At 40.4% G+C, this 16,846-nt stretch overlaps 1 protein-coding gene across 2 annotated transcripts in view; it reads right to left on the reverse strand.

Annotated features, from left to right (window-relative positions):
- LRP1B (LDL receptor related protein 1B) overlaps window positions 1-16,846 on the reverse strand; it is a 1,349,043-nt gene that overhangs the window by 575,026 nt on the left and 757,171 nt on the right. The window contains exons 12-13 of one of the 2 annotated variants that reach the window (XM_075933312.1): window positions 14,350-14,493; window positions 12,670-12,906 (exon numbers count right to left, since the gene is read on the reverse strand). In XM_075933312.1, the coding sequence (XP_075789427.1) occupies window positions 12,670-12,906; window positions 14,350-14,493 (381 nt within the window). Of the gene's footprint in view, window positions 1-9,292; window positions 9,546-12,669; window positions 12,907-14,349; window positions 14,494-16,846 lie in introns of those variants that run through there. The other variant, XM_075933313.1, reaches the window with a different exon arrangement.

Below are 16,846 nucleotides of genomic sequence, written 5' to 3' on the forward strand. Positions count from 1 at the left end.
GTAAATGGCTCTTTGGGGGTAATAACGTTTGCTAATTTGGCTCCTGAACCATGGATTCTCAGATTATTAAGGTATTAGCATGTGTCTCTGACTGTTGAAATTGTCCACGAGAGTGCATTATGTATTATGTCCAGAGCTTTCAAGTTCTATTGGCTTTCAATATAATTTATAGGTTCCATAATCTGAAACGATCTGGACTGTTGCCTCTTTTTGGGCCCTCTTTATGAGAAACTTCTGAAAACATAGTTTCAAAATAACAAAGAATCCTGGAGTCTAAGGGTACGTCTACACTACAACGTTAATTCGAACTAAGCTAATTTGAACTAACGGATCTAGACTAAAAAACTAGTTCGAATTAGCGTTTTGCTAATTCGAACTAGCATGTCCACATTAAGTGGACCCTGAACCAGGCTTAACGATGGCCGGAAACAGTGCCAGCAGGGCATCAGATGAGGATTTAGAGCGTGGAGATGCTGTCTCAGGCTAGCCAAGGGCTGTGCTTAAAGGGTCCCGACCCCCACCCCGGACAGACAGTTCTCAGGGGTGCCCTGCTTCCAAAGCAGTCCTGCCTTGGAATGCCCGGAGTACCCACACTGGGCACATCACAGCACTCGGCCATCAGACCGGCTGCACTTGTCTGGGGAGAGGGGGCAATTGGGGGCTGCAGGAGAGGTTCCACCCCAAAAGCCCGCAGAGCCAGCCCAGTCCTCCCCATCGGGGGCTCGTGCCCCATACCTCCCTCACCTCCTTCCACTTACCCTTCCCTAGCCCCTTTTCTTGATGTACAAAATAAAGAACAATTTTTTAAAAAATGGAATCTGTCTTTATTGAACAAAACTGGAGGAGACTGGGAAAAGGAGGTGGGAGAGGGGACGAGAGAGGCTGGGAGAGAGGAGGGCAACTAAAATGATCAGGGGTTGGGAACAAGTCCCATATGAAGAGAGGCTAAAGAGACTGGGACTTTTCAGCTTAGAAAAGAGGAGATGGAGGGGGGACAGGATAGAGCTCTCTAAAAGCAGGAGTTGGGTGGAGAGGGTGCATACAGAAAAGTTCTTTATTAGTTCCCATAAAGAAGGACTAGAGGACACCAAAGGAAACAAATGGGTAGCAGGCTTCAAACTAGTAACAGAAAGTTGTTCTTCACAAAGCAAAGAGTCAACCTGTGGAACTCCTTGCTGCAGGAGGCTGTGAAGGCTACAACTAGAACAGAGTTTAAAGGGAAATGAGATCAAGTCATGGAGGTTGGGTCCATGGAGTGGTATTAGCCAGGGGGTAGGAGTGGTGTCCCTGCCCAAGGTTTGTGGAAGTCTGCAGAGGGATGGCACGAGACAAATGGCTTGGTCACTGTCTTCGGTCCATCCCCTCCAGGGTCCCTAGGGTTGGCCACTGTTGGCAGACAGGCTACTGGGCTAGATGGACCTTTGGTCTGACCCAGTACGGCCATTGTAAGCTCAGGGCTCAGGGTCGGGGGTCTCAGTGGACCCCCTTGATTCTCTTGCACACCTGCTCCTGGGTGGCCAGGATGGCAGCTCTCCTGCCACTTTCCTGTGCCTAGTGTGGAGATCGTGGACGAGGTCCACGATGTCCGCATTAGCCCAGGCGGGTGCCCGCCTCTTGCGGTCCCAGACAAGCTCCCGGGAGCTGCCAGCCTGGTCCCGGGAAGAGGGGAGGGCTGGGGGGCATCGGGTGGGTGGCTCGATCTGTGCAAGGTGCAGGGTCTGCTGGCTGGGTGCTGGCAGGCTTGCACCTGGCACGGGCACGGTAGCCAGCCCGTGCCCCTTTAAGGGGTCCGGGGCCGGGAGGGGGGCAGACGAGTTTCCCTGGTGTTGGCCAGAGTGGCCACCAGGGAAACCTGGGGAGGGCTAGCCTCCCACTAGTTCGAATTAAGGGTCTACACAGCCCTTAATTCGAACTAGTAAGTTTGAACTAGGCTTAATCCTCGTGGAATGAGGATTACCTAGTTCGAACTAAGCGCTCCGTTAGTTCGAATTAAATTCGAACTAACGGAGCGCTAGTGTAGCACCTATGAAAGTTAGTTCGAACTTGTAGTGTAGACATACCCTAAGGAACTACATACTTTCATTTTTTACCTTGAAAATTAAAAATCCCAAATCTTGATGTGCTTAAATTATTTAATACCAGGTTAAATTAGCATTTAACTACATACATTTACCTAAATTCAGCACTGAGTGATAATAGTATATTATGTCAATAAAGCAGAATGGATTACTTTTAATAATACATTGTATAAAACATATCTGAATAGATATTCTAGTAAAACACTTGTAATTTAGCATGACCCAGTTATAAGATCTTTCTTATTAATCAGAGATAGAAACCTAGCAGGGTTTTATTTTCCATAATGATATCCCATTTTTTTAAAGAGAGACTGAATAGTTCTGTGCCCATTTTTTGTGATGATTCTACCAGGTTCATCTATTATAACAAAATAGTATCCCCAACAATTCCCAAACTATTTACTGCCAATACTGCCGAATTTCAGCACCCTCTCTATGGGAATCATAGAATAATAGAATAATAGGACTGGAAGGGACCTCAAGAGGTCATCGAGTCCAGCCCCCCGCCCTCAAGGCAGGACCAAGCTCTGTCTACACCATCCCTGACAGATGTCTATCTAACCTGTTCTTAAATATCTCCAGAGAGGGAGATTCCACCACATCCCTTGGCAATTTATTCCAATATTTGACCACCCTGACAGTTAGGAATTTTTTCCTAATGTCCAATCTAAACCTCCCCTGCTGCACTTTAAGCCAGACAAGCACTCCTTTTCCAAGAGGAACAAATTTTCTCCTTCCTCCTTGTGACACCCTTTTAGATATTTGAAAACTGCTATCATGTCCCCCCTTAATCTTCTTTTTTCCAAACTAAACAAGCCCAGTTCATGAAGCCTGGCTTCATAGGTCATGTTCTCTAAACCTTTAATCATTCTCATTGCTCTTCTCTGGACCCTTTCCAATTTCTCCACATCTTTCTGAAATGTGGCGCCCAGAACTGGACACAGTACTCCAGCTGAGGCCTAACTAGTGCAGAGTAGAGCGGCAGAATGACTTCACGAGTTTTGCTTACAACACACCTGTTGATACAACCTAGAATCATATTTGCTTTTTTTGCAACAGTATCACACTGTTGGCTCATATTCAACTTGTGGTCCACTATGACCCCTAGATCCCTTTCCGTCATGCTCCTTCCTAGACAATCGCTTCCCATCTTGTATGTATGGAACTGTTTGTTCCTTCCTAAGTGGAGCACTTTGCATTTCTCTTTATTAAACCTCATCCTGTTTACCTCTGACCATTTCTCTAACTTGCTAAGGTCATTTTGAATTATGTCCCTATCCTCCAAAGAAGTCGCAACCCCACCCAGTTTGGTATCATCTGCAAACTTAATAAGCGTACTCTCTATCCCATATCTACATCATTGATGAAGATATTGAACAGTACGGGTCCCAAAACAGACCCTTGAGGAAGTCCACTTGTTATCCCTTTCCAGCAGGATTTAGAACCGTTAACAACAACTCTCTGACTACGGTCATCCAACCAATTATGCACCCACCTTATCGTGGCCCTATCTAAGTTATATTTGCCTAGTTTATCAATAAGAATATCGTGCGAGACCGTATCAAATGCCTTACTAAAGTCTAGGTATATGACATCCACCGCTTCTCCCTTATCCACAAGGCTCGTTATCCTATCAAAGAAAGCTATCAGATTAGTTTGGCATGACTTGTTCTTCACAAACCCATGCTGGCTATTCCCTATCAAGAAGATAGGGAAGAGAAGATAGGAAGAGAAGTATTGGGCACAGTAGGCAGTAGCATGTGGAATGCTGCACACCAATGTGGCATGGGAAATTTTCTACAGCAATGTATATCAGCAAAATATCTCATGTGTCTTTAAGATACCATGATGGCATGGATAAACCCATATTGGGAACTGAGAGTGCAGGAAAACTTTGGAATCAGGAAACCGTAACATGACCTCTGGATCTGCTTCAGTTGAAGAAAGGACTGAAAAGGGGATCTCTTAAGCACAGCAATGGAGTCAAGTGACAAGAGGGAGCTCTGCATTAGCTGCTGCAGAGCTATTATTTCAGGGAGGCATTCCCAGAATCAGAACTGCTGCTCATAGTCGAGACACCCTACCCTGCTGAGACTCATGGACCGAGCTGCAAGGGACATCCACCCATGAGAAAGGAGGGAAAAAGTGGTAGGAAGAGGTCCGTTGGAGAGCACAAGCAGACCAGACGTAATTCCTGTACTGAAAATGCGTAACAGGGTCATTGGGTGATAACCTGATGGAGTCGGAGAGCCTGGGTTCTTCCTACTTAATAAGCACTAGATAGTGCTGCAGCCACAGACTCTAACTAATAAGAAATTTACACCCCATAATAACTGCTAGGGAAAACTGCAGCCCAAAACTGTAACCACTAGGCATGAAGGCTTGACCCTGTACAGATAGCCACACAAAGATTCAGTTTTCAAAGTTTTCCCTGGAAAACCCACATACCAAATTTTATCTTCCTTAACTCTGAAGAGCTCTGCAAATTCTCACTAAATTTGAACCTGTTCTTCAAGGAAAAAACAAACACTGAATCTCAGAACTTGTTTTAGCTGTTTTGCACTTAAAGTCACATTTGTCATCCCCCCCCCAAACTCTTATGTTAAGTACCTCATTGGCCTTAAATACTGTTTCAGTACAGATTTTGGATGGAAAAAGAGTGAAGGAGAAAGCCCTAATAAGCCAATTTCAATACTGGACTTTTTATAAGGGAAATTATTATATTATTAACTTATTCATATTATATCAATAATATTATATTATTAACTTTGAATACGGGAAAATATGGGTATTTTATTTCAATTCATTTACACAGACATTGAATTTTGATACACTATGCTTATATCCATGGTACATTATCATTTTTTGCAGTATGTTATGTTAAAAATGTAATTTTAGTATCTCCATCCAATGTAATATTTTTATTTTGAGGTTTATAAAATGAGTTCTTCACACTATCTCAGAGTGCACATTTAAAAAACAAAGGTACACAAACTCTGATTATATTTCATGTGTTGACAAATATTTATTGTGATGGGATACACAAATCCCACACAGGTTGGAAAGAATTAACAAATTGCAGCACACACAACCAGCCTCACCCTTATGCTGTATCAGGCTTGAACAAAGGAAGAGCTCAATCAGTTGTAGCTGGCTAGGAAGGAGAGCAGAAAGAGACACAGACTGTTTTCACCTATCTAGAGTCAGGAACAAAGTAGGACTGTGGCCCATCAGAGCCTCCCAGAAGGGAAGGCAGACCTAACAAACTATCTGGAATCCTGCAGCTTTAGATTTTTATTTTTAGAATACACATACAAAATGTATGCTTAATTAATGTTACTGTTTAATATAAAACCGACTCAAGTATCAAAGCCCTCGTCTACACTAGGGTGCTATTTCAAAATAACCCCCTTAGGTAGAATTTATAAGTGAGTTGTTGACACTATGAAACCTGTTATTTTGAAATCTGTACTCCTACTTTTCTATGGGAATAATGCTAATTTTGAAATAGTTATTTTGAAATAGTGGTAGTGTGGACTCTCAGGTAGGGTTGCCTGGTGTCTGGTTTTCACCCGGACAGTCCAGTAATTGCATCTTCTGTCCAGTGAAAAAACCCAGAAAATACCAGATATGTAAAATGTCCGGTATCTTCTTTTTTTTCCTCAGACAGAAGGCCGGCGGGGACATTTTTCCCCTGCTGAATCTGGTGGGGCCAGGAGGAGTGGGGGATTTTTTTTCTTTTGCTCAACAAGTTTGGTCTCCTTTTTTTTTTTCTTTCCCTGAACCAATTTTTTCCCTGCCATGTTCGGGATTTTTTGTGAAAGTATCTCGCAACCCTACTCTCCGGTGCCGCTGTTTCAAAATAACTACCCCCCAGAGTAATTTGAACTAATTACTTCCCAGTGCTTCCTGAGGCTTTAAGATAAGGTAGTGAATCCACATTAACAAAGCCTGCCTTGGACTAATTTCAAGGTTTCCCCATAGTGGGGACACGCTATTTCAATTTTCTAAAATCAGGAGTTAAGACAAATTTAGTTATTTTGAAATAATTTCCTAGTTTAGACATGCCCAAAGACAGCATCTCATACAAACACAGGTAAAATAAACTTAATAAGTGCTCCTAAATGATTGCTTGTAAAAGCAATGGAGAATTAGCAAGTAGCCTTTGCTAATAATTTTTATCAAAAAATCAAGTTGATTATTTTATATAAGAAGTAAAAGGAATATTAATCAACACTATATCAAATATACCTGTGTGCATATAAAATGGTGAAAGATGGAAAGTTCCTCAACTAAGAAAACCTTTTGACTAATGCTGTGGCAGCTCAAACAAACACTACTACATGGATTTCATCTGTTTCTGGGGGAAATATATGCGTAGCTAAAAATAAATACTGAAGGATTTAAAATACATAGAGACTAAAAGAGGATTAAACCTTTTAGATCTTTAGAACAAAAGCTCTTTTAATCTCCTAAAATACATCAAGAACTTGCAAAGCAAATATTCCATTTTGTATTCCTCTTTCTTTGCTTCTTCTATTTCCAATATCATTTCCAATACCTCTCATGAATCAGGCTTGAAATTTTAAAAATTAATTAAAACTAGCTCTATAACACTAAATATATTAAAAAGCTAAATCAACTTCTAAAACTACATAGATGTAGTATGCTTGGTACATCAACAGTTTTGGATTGATTGAAAGACATAGTTGATGGTTTTGAAAAAAGCAAATTTCACCAGTTGTCCAGTGAACAATGGGCCAAATTTAGAGTGACTATTATTTTTGTCTGGTTCTCCACACACATTCTTTTTTTGGCCTCACACCAGTGAGAAAAATAAGCCCCAGGAGGGTTGCCATAGCAAGCTCCTGCAACAGGGCACCGAGTCCTGGGGCTGCCAGATCCAGAACTGGGGGGAAGGGAGGATATGCTAAGGGTTGGGCCTGCTGGGTCCAGGCCTAGGGTTGGGGGGTACTAAGGATTACTGTGGGCCAGATTTAAATAAGATGGGGGCCAGATCTGGCCAGTGGGCTGTCGGCTCCCCGTGCTTGGACTACAGCCTTGAAATGCAAACCTGTAATTATTAGCGAATCAGAGGTATACATTTCTTTATTTATTGTCTATTTCAATGGTTTATTGATTCAGAGATCAAAAGGGAATAGTAAGAGTTAGATGAACTTGAATGTAATAATATCATTGTCATTATTTCTTTTTGAAGTTTGTATTAAATTGCCTATGATCTGTTGAATGGGAAAATTACCTTCTGCTGATGAATACAGCCAATTACCTGGTATATATAGTAGATTTTACTTCAAAACCATTATTCTTCGCCCCCAAAATACCTGCTCTTAAGAGGCTATTGATAGCCTGCCAGAGATCTATAAAGAACTTTGGAGCCCTAATGCTGTTATTCAGATCTGCTTAAGCTTGGTCAGGGGAAGCCTGAGTCACAAGAGTGACTGAGGTATCCAGCTCCAGTGCGGATTATCCTTCTAATTCTCATGAAAGAATCAGAACAAACTCTATGTATGCACTGCCTTGTTTGGACTACAACTGGAATAACTGATTCTGAAAAGAACTTTTTGCAACTCAGCAGCTCACCATCTCTACTCTGAAACTGACAAAATAATCTTACTCAAATGAATTTGTCTCTCTCAAACCACAATACTCTTTTTTAATACACCTTAGTTTAGTTAATAAGAATTGGCTGTAAATGTGTATTTGAATATGCGCTGAATTATTCATTGACAAGGTAAGTAATGTGTCCACCACATTACTTGGGATTGGTGGAACTTTATATATGAAGAACAAGATCGTCATATTTGACTGGCAAATCTGGGTGGAAGCCCAAAACTGGACTGCTTTAAGGGAACTGTGTTTTGGGCTTCTGGGTAACCAGTAAGATATTGTAGAACTTGTTTTGTTGCTGGCTTGGTAACTCTAATTATTAGAATAACAATCAGTTTTGGGGACCCTCTGCTCCATTGTGTATGTTTTCTTTGATTGAGGATTCTCAGTGTGGCCCTCACATGCATCAATTGTCACACAGTCCTTCACGTTTTTTACTCAGAATTTACTGTTTACATAGCATGCTTCCTCATATAAAACTCATCCTTGTTGATATTTGCTCTGGCAAATCACATTTCTTCTCCCATTCCCCATAACTGAGTGGTATATTTCAGCACCATAAACAGGACGTGGGTCCTTTTCCCCCATCACACTGAAATTTGCATATTGTGCATATCCCTACTCTAGATTAGAGTAGAAAATCTTTCTGTTGGCAGAGATCCAGCACATATATACGGAATGGCATCAAGAATGCCCTAAGATAAAGCACTTCAGTCTTACCCAATTCCATGGGGCTGCCACACAATTCAAATGCAATAATAGCATGTATAAAAGGAGTCATTACTATCTCAATGAACCTGTAATATGATAAATTGTTTAACAGGCTTTCACTATGAGTTTATAATATCTCTGGATTCATTATCATGTTAATAGAACTATCAAGGTTTTGATTTCCTTGCAATTTAAATATTTTATTTTTAGTTTTTGTCTTGTTTTCTCATTTTTGTAATGATTTTCTTTACATTATAAAAAATTAACATGTTAAATTTTAAACCATATAAAATGTATTAATAATATGACAGAGACATATATGAAACAATGAAAGTAATGAAGTAGCAAATGTCCATGCTCTTCTTAAGTTGTCCTACTGAGAACAGCATGCTTTCACTTTTCATAAAGGAAAATGAAAGGCAAAAGCTGGAGCTGGTGACTAAAAAAAAAATCACAGGAAGACATCAGCTTGATGGCTTTTTTTAAACTGATCTTTTCCTATAAATGTCCTTCCCATCATTGTCCAGGCACAGCAGCTGTTAGCAAGGAGAATGGATTAATGAAGAGATGAGAGCACTGTTATTTTAATGTAAAAAGATCAATCAACATAAGGAAGGCTACCATCAGTAACACTGATGCTTGTGTAAAAGATAATACAATAGATTTATAAGCTTCAGAGGGGTAGCTGAGATTTATAGTAAGTCAGGGTTCAGAAATTCATGGGTTTTGTTTTGTTTTAATGACAACCCTCCCCTGGAATTAAAAATCAGTATGATCATTTAAATCTGTATTCTCTAAACTACTGCCATGATTCTTATTAAAATAACCAAACAAACATGGGCATAACCTTTTCATCTTTCTCAGATCTCTCTCACCTGTTCCTCCTACACTCTGCATAAAGTCCTGCATGAGGCAGACCACAATTTGCAATGATCTTCAATGGGAGCAGGCCCAGCCAAAGAGTTTGTGGGACCCAAGGCAGTATACTGACAGCAGGGGCCGGCTGGTGGATGCTCTAATTTAAGTCAAACTCAGTTGAGGAGTTACAGAGACCAGGTGGGGCAGCACAAATTGGTCATGATATTTTCCAGAACACTTCTAGATTTATGAAAAATTTCAACTGGTATCTATTTCAGTGTCATCTTCCATACTTGTACTGTTCACTATGACATCATTATACACTATCATAAAGCTTCAAATAGAAGCCCCCAGAGTCTATTAGTACAAATATACACTACTGTAAAGCTTCCAATAGAAGCCCCCAGTGTCTATTAGTACAAACTGTCCAAGACCCCTGGCTTTTATTAGACATCGGACATTTATTTGACAGACCCAGCATCTATTAAAACATCTACTCCGTTAGATGCAATCCTGGCATCTAACAGAGTAAAAGACTTGTACTGAAGATAAATGTTTTTATTTTGGAGGTTATTGTACAGTTTTCTGCAACTTGAGACCATTTTCAATATGGTTGAAAACAATTGTGTCAACTCTATGTTTCAGTAAGCTGGCGTAAGTTTACCCCATGTGTGAGCCCCAAGGATCCCTCTCTCCTTTTCCTGTCTCTTGCATGAGATACCCTCCCTCATTATGTTATAGGATCTGGGGAGGAGGGGGGGAATTCTCTCAATGGAGCAGAGTTTCCCTTCCCCTCACTCTAACCAGGGCATCCTCCTAAGCAGAGATGAGCCCAGACTGAGAATCTCTTCTGCCTGGCCAGGGCATCCCCTTCACAGGGGAGGGTCTGGGTACGGGCAGGGGTTTGTTGCGAGCAGTCGCAGGACGGGCCTGTGGCCATCTCTGTCTCCTTCCCTTTACAGGGTGAGGGCTAGAGCCAGTACCTGCGGGAACAGGGGCAGGGCTGGCAAAGCTTGTCTGTATGGTTAGCTGTGCTCTGTAGCTGGTCAGCTCCCAGCCAGAACAGCAAGCAAGCTGCCGGGTGGGCGGGTGCTGGATAGCATGGGTCCCTGAAGATGTGTGACCCAAGGCAACCACCTTGCTTGCCTTGCCCTGAATGAGAGTCATTTTTTTAATGAGAAAAAGCAAGTGAATTGAAACTGAAATGTTTTGCAGAACTGTATCAGTTGCAATAAAGCTGTTGTCTGGATGGCTTCTCTTATCCAGATGGAATTTCTTTTCAACACCAGAAAGTGATCCATCCTAGAATAGCAAAGAGCTAAGGCCTTCTATTTTGGGGGTTTCATTATGTTCAAATTTCCTGGAATTGATCTGTATTTTTTACTAAAAGTAAAAATGGATGAAAAATCAGTGGACAAAATTAACTACGTAACCATGTGGGGAGAAAAAAAAACCCAACGAAGACAGCAAAGTAAGAATATTGAAAGCAAACAGAATTTAATGCTAATATTTTAATTGTAGGGTTTTTTAAAACTTTAATATATAGAGGAAGTGGATGGGGCTACACTAAAAGACTGGGGTCAGAATGGCCTCTGTGCATTAGAGGGAACAGATGGGTGCTATCACCAAGGACCCATCTCTCTCCCCAACATCACATCTTCAGTAGCTACCAACCCGCCTTTAAAAAGGTGCACTGTGCCATCTGGTAGGGACTTTCCAAGGGGCAGCTAGATATGAGGGATTGAAAAATCATGTTACAAAAATCAGTAAACCCTGAAAAATGAGTTTTACAAAACCCAGAAATTTTTCAGATACATTCAATAAATTCCAAAAATTGAAAAGAAAAAGTCCTAGAGAGCTGGGAACAAATCATTATCACTGGAAGGGCTCCAGCTACAGAACAAACTTTCAGAGTATATTAGGTAAATCCAATCAAACAGCCTTTTGGAAACAGTGCAAAATGTTCCTCTTTGAAATAAAAAAAAAAACCTATAACAACAATAACAACAAGAAGGTGAGCTGTGTGGGGCTCAAAAGTTCCTCTCTCTCACCAACAGAAGTTCGTCCAAAAAGATAACCTCACTCTGTACAACTTTCAACACTGATACAATGATCTACTCAAATACCTGCCAAAAATAAGCAAACAAGTAAACATACGTATAGGAATTTGTAATACCAGTCAACATCAAAATTAAATATGCAAAACCAAAGTTTATTTCTTTTCCCCAAAACACACTATGAAATCCTAAGATTGCATACACAGAGACACCATAAAAAGCTTCAGTTAATTACTGTGATATATATTCAACTAGCATATGTTGCTTATATCACTCTTATGAAGTTGGACTCTTAAAACCTTTCTACAAACAAAATGTCTTTTATTAGGCCATTTAAACAGACCAAAGAAAACTTAAAGCTTTCAGAGAAAACAAGTGGGGAATTCTTTGTGTGGGAAAACTTTGCATAAAGCTGGTGGGGGTAGCATTATCACTTCAGGCTCTAACTGCCTCTTCTCCATTGTAAGGAGAACTGGAGGTATGTTGGTGATTTTCACGGGCAGGGCATGGAGCAGGTGAGGATGCATATGGAGCAGAGTTACACATTCCTGTTATTAGCATAAGACACCTTGTGCCAGAAGCATAAATTATATTCATCCTTGCATGATCCTAACATGATCTTGTGAGAGAGCTGCCACTGGCTACCAGCAGCCTCCTTATCTTTCTTTTCAGCTCAAATATAGTGAACAATCGGTTCCACAATGCTTTTGATTGCAACCAGGACTTAATTGAAGTCCTACCAGTGAAGGCTGCTGAATTACCCCACTGGCACTCTGGCCACATCACCTCACCAGCTAACACAGCCTCATTTTGCTACCTTTCTCCGGACTGCAACCAAAAGGAAGATTGTGATGTTCTTCTTAGCAAACTTTTTTCAGTCAGGGCATCCATTAAGATCTCTATCAGTTCTGGACATTTTGTAGTAATTGAGCTTGATCAAACTCAATTTATATACCTTTTTCCACTGGCCTTATTTTATTTTATCATTAATCATTTACCGCAAACTATCTGGTATCATAACAGATCCTAAACATCTCCCATCTGATTTTCACAGGATGCTGAGAAAACATGGAAGATAATGAGAGCTACAGGAGCTCAGTATCTGAAAGTTTTCCCTCCAGAAAACTGAAAAAATTTAATTCAGAGCAGAAAAGCAGGGAAGAAAGGGGGAAAGGAAATTATCTAAACTTCTCCAATTTTTAGAAAGGTTTAGCTTGGCTTCAGGTTCACCTAGAGCTTTGGGTGAGGCTTTTTAATTGATTTGGATTTTATATGCATCAATTCACCCTTTCATTAGTGACATGCTTTTGCTGTTTCTTTCACCTCCCATCACTTACCATCTTTCAAGATTGTCTCACGCTGTGTGCCATCAATTTTCTGTCGCCCAATCAGGAAGCTTGTAGTGTCAGCAAAGTAGATATAATTGGTTTCAGCATGGAAATCCAAAGCACGAGGGTTGACCAGGTTTTCTATGGGAATCATGTATTCATCAGCAACTTTGGAATTCAGGTCCATTCCTCGTATGATTCCCGGGCGTCCCTTCCCATAAAACAAGAACAACTCATTCTTTGGTCCTGCAGAAGAAAGATTACAAATTGCAAATAACCAATGCTGCCTAATCTTCATTATGCTGCGTAACATCACTTGCTAATTAACTGGCACAGTTAGAGATTTCTTATTCAATACCAAAAATTAAACCTTTAAATATTCTGAATGTATCTAAACTCACAAAGATTAGCTAATTATTTTATCTTAATTAAAATACAAACAACTTATGTGATTAGGTTATATCTAATTAATCATTTCTTTGTCTGTAACAGTCCATGTTGCAAAAACATGACAGATCATAAGATCATACAGGCACAAAGTTAAATGGGCATGTATAATATCATAGGCATTTAATTTTACAATTCATTAGTCTCTGTCAAGGCTGTTGTAGATAGTGACTGTGGCATTCATTAAATCTGACAATACTGAAAACTTTAGCAAATTCAAAACAAACCACTCAAAATCTTTTATCGGAAGACAGACAGAAACAAATAAAGCAAAGGATCTTTATCTCATTTGGACAGTTAAGAAACCACACAAACAATTCTCAGTGTTCTGCTACAAACATAATAAAAATCATGGTGTAACTTTTCATCAATACCTTTAGAGATCTATGTTCACTTTGTTAATAAAATCCATTTAGTTTTAGCTTATAAAAACCCAAAATTTAATTTAAATTTAATCAGAGTTTTTAATTGATGATGCCCAAACTTCAAAAGCAATTGAGAATAAATTTAGTTTATCTGCAAGTGTCAAAATTCTAGTATCTATTTAGTTGTGTGGTCCACATCACATTGCTATCTGAGCTAAATCAAATGTCTTTGGCAAAGAGATCAGACTAAAAATCTCAGAAAAACAAATTATAGAACTTTCAGAACTCATATTATGGTAGGTTCACATAATCCATAGGTTGTGTTTCTCTGAGAATATGTTATCTGCTACTGGTTCCATCCTAAATCAGGAATTTCAGAGAAGAAATAGTTATGCTTCAAAATATGCTCCTAAGTATTTTGCTGTGGTCGAAGATGGTTTTTATGTTGCTCAAATCAACTTGTTCTTCTAAACTATCATGCTTGTCACACAATGTGACTGCTTATGAACAAGAATGGTGAGAAGGATTTGAGCCTTTGTGGGTAAAAAATTAATGTGACATTATCAACACTGTTGCAGTACTGATGTATTATGTCCCCACCTAATGAAAGTGTAGAATACTTTATTGTTGTTGTTGTTGCTAATTTTAGTTAGTAATGCCCCAGGTTCAATTTACCCACTTCTATAGAATGAATTTAGTCAAGTAGCTTTAAGGGAATAAGGGAGAATGTGAGCAAAATGGCAGGTATACATTGCAAGCAAATTTTACCTAACAGCTTATTTTACTTCAATTGTTGTTGATGATGATGTTAATTAACACTCAAAATTCTACTCTAAACTACTAGCTGCTGGCAAAGTGTTTGATTTTAACAACATACTTTTGCATGACCTGCCATCACTTCCCAAGACGAAGCCAGTCCTACAGCGACAAGTCCGTGTTTTGTAGTTGCTGCTGAGCAGACAGATGTGTGAACATCCCCCTGGCATTCCATATGGGTCTACTTCACATGCATGGCTTCTGACTACAACAAATGAAAAATAGCATGCTTGAAATCCTTTAAAAGCAAGATAATTATATGCATCAGAATGTCAACAGTTTAGATAGAAAAGTGAATCTGAGCTACCGTACACATTTTCCAAGCATACATTCATAAAACAGGTGAGAAATGTTAAAAATGATACCCAAAATGGAGAAGCATATTAAATTAAAGTGCTATAATGTAGCTATTAACTCACTTTTCACACTAGAGAAGGTACACAGGCTCTCTGTATGAGCAATAGACCCAAGAAGCATTCGCTGACTAGCACATGACAGTGAAGACTGACATTATTTAAGTCATTATGCTCAGTGAAGTTAGGACTGAGATTGTGGCATATCCTTACACATACACACAAGAGTAGTAAGACTCCCTGCGCTCTCTTTTCCACATTTGCACACAATGCAGAGCAAGCTACTGTTTGTCCAACCTGCTCTTTTCTCTTGGCATTCTTTTTTAAAGGCATACTTCAGAATAAGCAGGAAGAGTATCCAACATTATGTATGAACAGATTTGATAATTAAGAAAAAGAGAAAGGACTGACATTCTAATTACACTTGTCACAAAATATTACCTTGTAGGATTCTTACTCGGGGCTCTTAGCTACTTTGTGTGATACTTAGCAATTCTCTTAGTTCTTTAGATTTATTGACCCATCCCACCCTAGCTACAGAGTGAACTAGGCCACCTATTGACTGGAACATACTGCACCTGACAAGTATAAATGCTGGCCTGTAAACATTCTAGACAGATTTTATGACCAAGCAGAAAGTAGAAGTGCCAGTGAGCTGATTGTAGATGAGCAACATAATATCAAAGGTGTGCCTGAGAAAATAAAAATAAAAATAAGAGGCCAAACAACTCCCAGCCAAACCTCGAGCCTCTCCACAGAGCTCTGTCTCTGTGTACAAGGCTGGGGGACAGGTGTAGGGGTCAATTGCGGAAGAACTCTGTATGTGTGAAGTATAGGGGTGGTGAAACCTGCATTCTCCCCCCCCCCCTTTCCCTACTACTGATGAGCCAGAAGCAAGCCTCTAGGAACAAGAATGCCATTGTAGCAAGACCGAATTGTAGATAAGGGAGGGAACATAACAATCTTGTTTACTTAATGTACTGATTGGGTAAACAAAGTCAAAGGACAAGCAGTACAACTGAGCCATACTGTAAGAAGCAATGAGTAACCCCTGGATATTTCCAAACTGCCACAAACAAGGTATTTAAAGCTGCACCAGAGCACAGCTTTGGACCTCACTGATGGGCTTTGGGTACTGGAGCCTCAGAAGCTGAGACAGTCTCCCACTTCCTCTGCAGCCGATACAGGTTCCCCGGCTAGCAGAAGGGATGTAAGAAATGCCACTTTTCCTACCATGTTGTTCTGTTAGTTAAGGGGCACAGCTGATAGCTGTTAGGAAATAAACTGCTTGTGTTTGACAGATACCTGTGTAACATGTCTTTGTACTTTGAGAACCCAGTGTCAGACCTGAGACTCACTCTTGCTGGCAACAGCAGGGCTAGCAGCTCTGCACTTTTCCCTGCTGAGGGGAACAGTGGTAAAAGGAGCAGAACTGCCAGTTGCTCCTCTAGCTGCTGTATTCACCCCCTGCCCAGCCTCTCCTCCGGCCAGGTAATATGGGATGGTGATGGAAGGGGAAGAGCACCGAGGTGGAGTGGAATCATGTGGTGGGGCATGTGGCCCACTTCAGTTGGTGTACTCTTCTCTCCCATAGGGGTAAGAAATACTGTAAGATGTTCCAATGGTCAACAAATTTTTGCACTGAAGTTCCCCTGACTCAGTCTTGGAGGTGCAGATCACTATGCTGGCACAGAGAACCATGAAACTAGCAAAAATATCACAGAAGGGGCAAAAAGGAAGACAAGGATGGAAGTTCTGAAAACGATTAGTAACACCTGTACTCAAAACAGGTGTTGAAGCACCATTGTGCTCAGAAAAGAAGTACCAAAGCCCTTAGAAAAACAAGTGCCAAATAACCCATGTAAAATCAAGTGCTCAAATGGGATAAGTACTCTGCTGAAGAATACCAGACAAACTACATTAGAAACCTAGGTGCTGGAGACCAAAGATACATGGTCTCCTTTTGGAAGGCTATTTGCCAACTTGGTCAGTGTGAAAATGACTGGAGCATTCATAAAGCTGTGGGGGTTTTTTGCACAGAAATAAGGATTCTGTGCAAAAAACAATAAGGATGTAGATGCTGGATAGCAGGAGATGCTAAGTATAAATAGAGCAACCAGTGCTCCCTCCAGATCAACTCTTCTGACATTCAGGATCATGGTCTTCTCTACCCTTTTCAGATATGTGTGATGTAAATGCAACCCC

This window comes from Pelodiscus sinensis, chromosome 7 (assembly GCF_049634645.1).
Source record: "Pelodiscus sinensis isolate JC-2024 chromosome 7, ASM4963464v1, whole genome shotgun sequence".
In the NCBI taxonomy this organism is placed as follows: Eukaryota; Metazoa; Chordata; order Testudines; family Trionychidae; genus Pelodiscus; species Pelodiscus sinensis.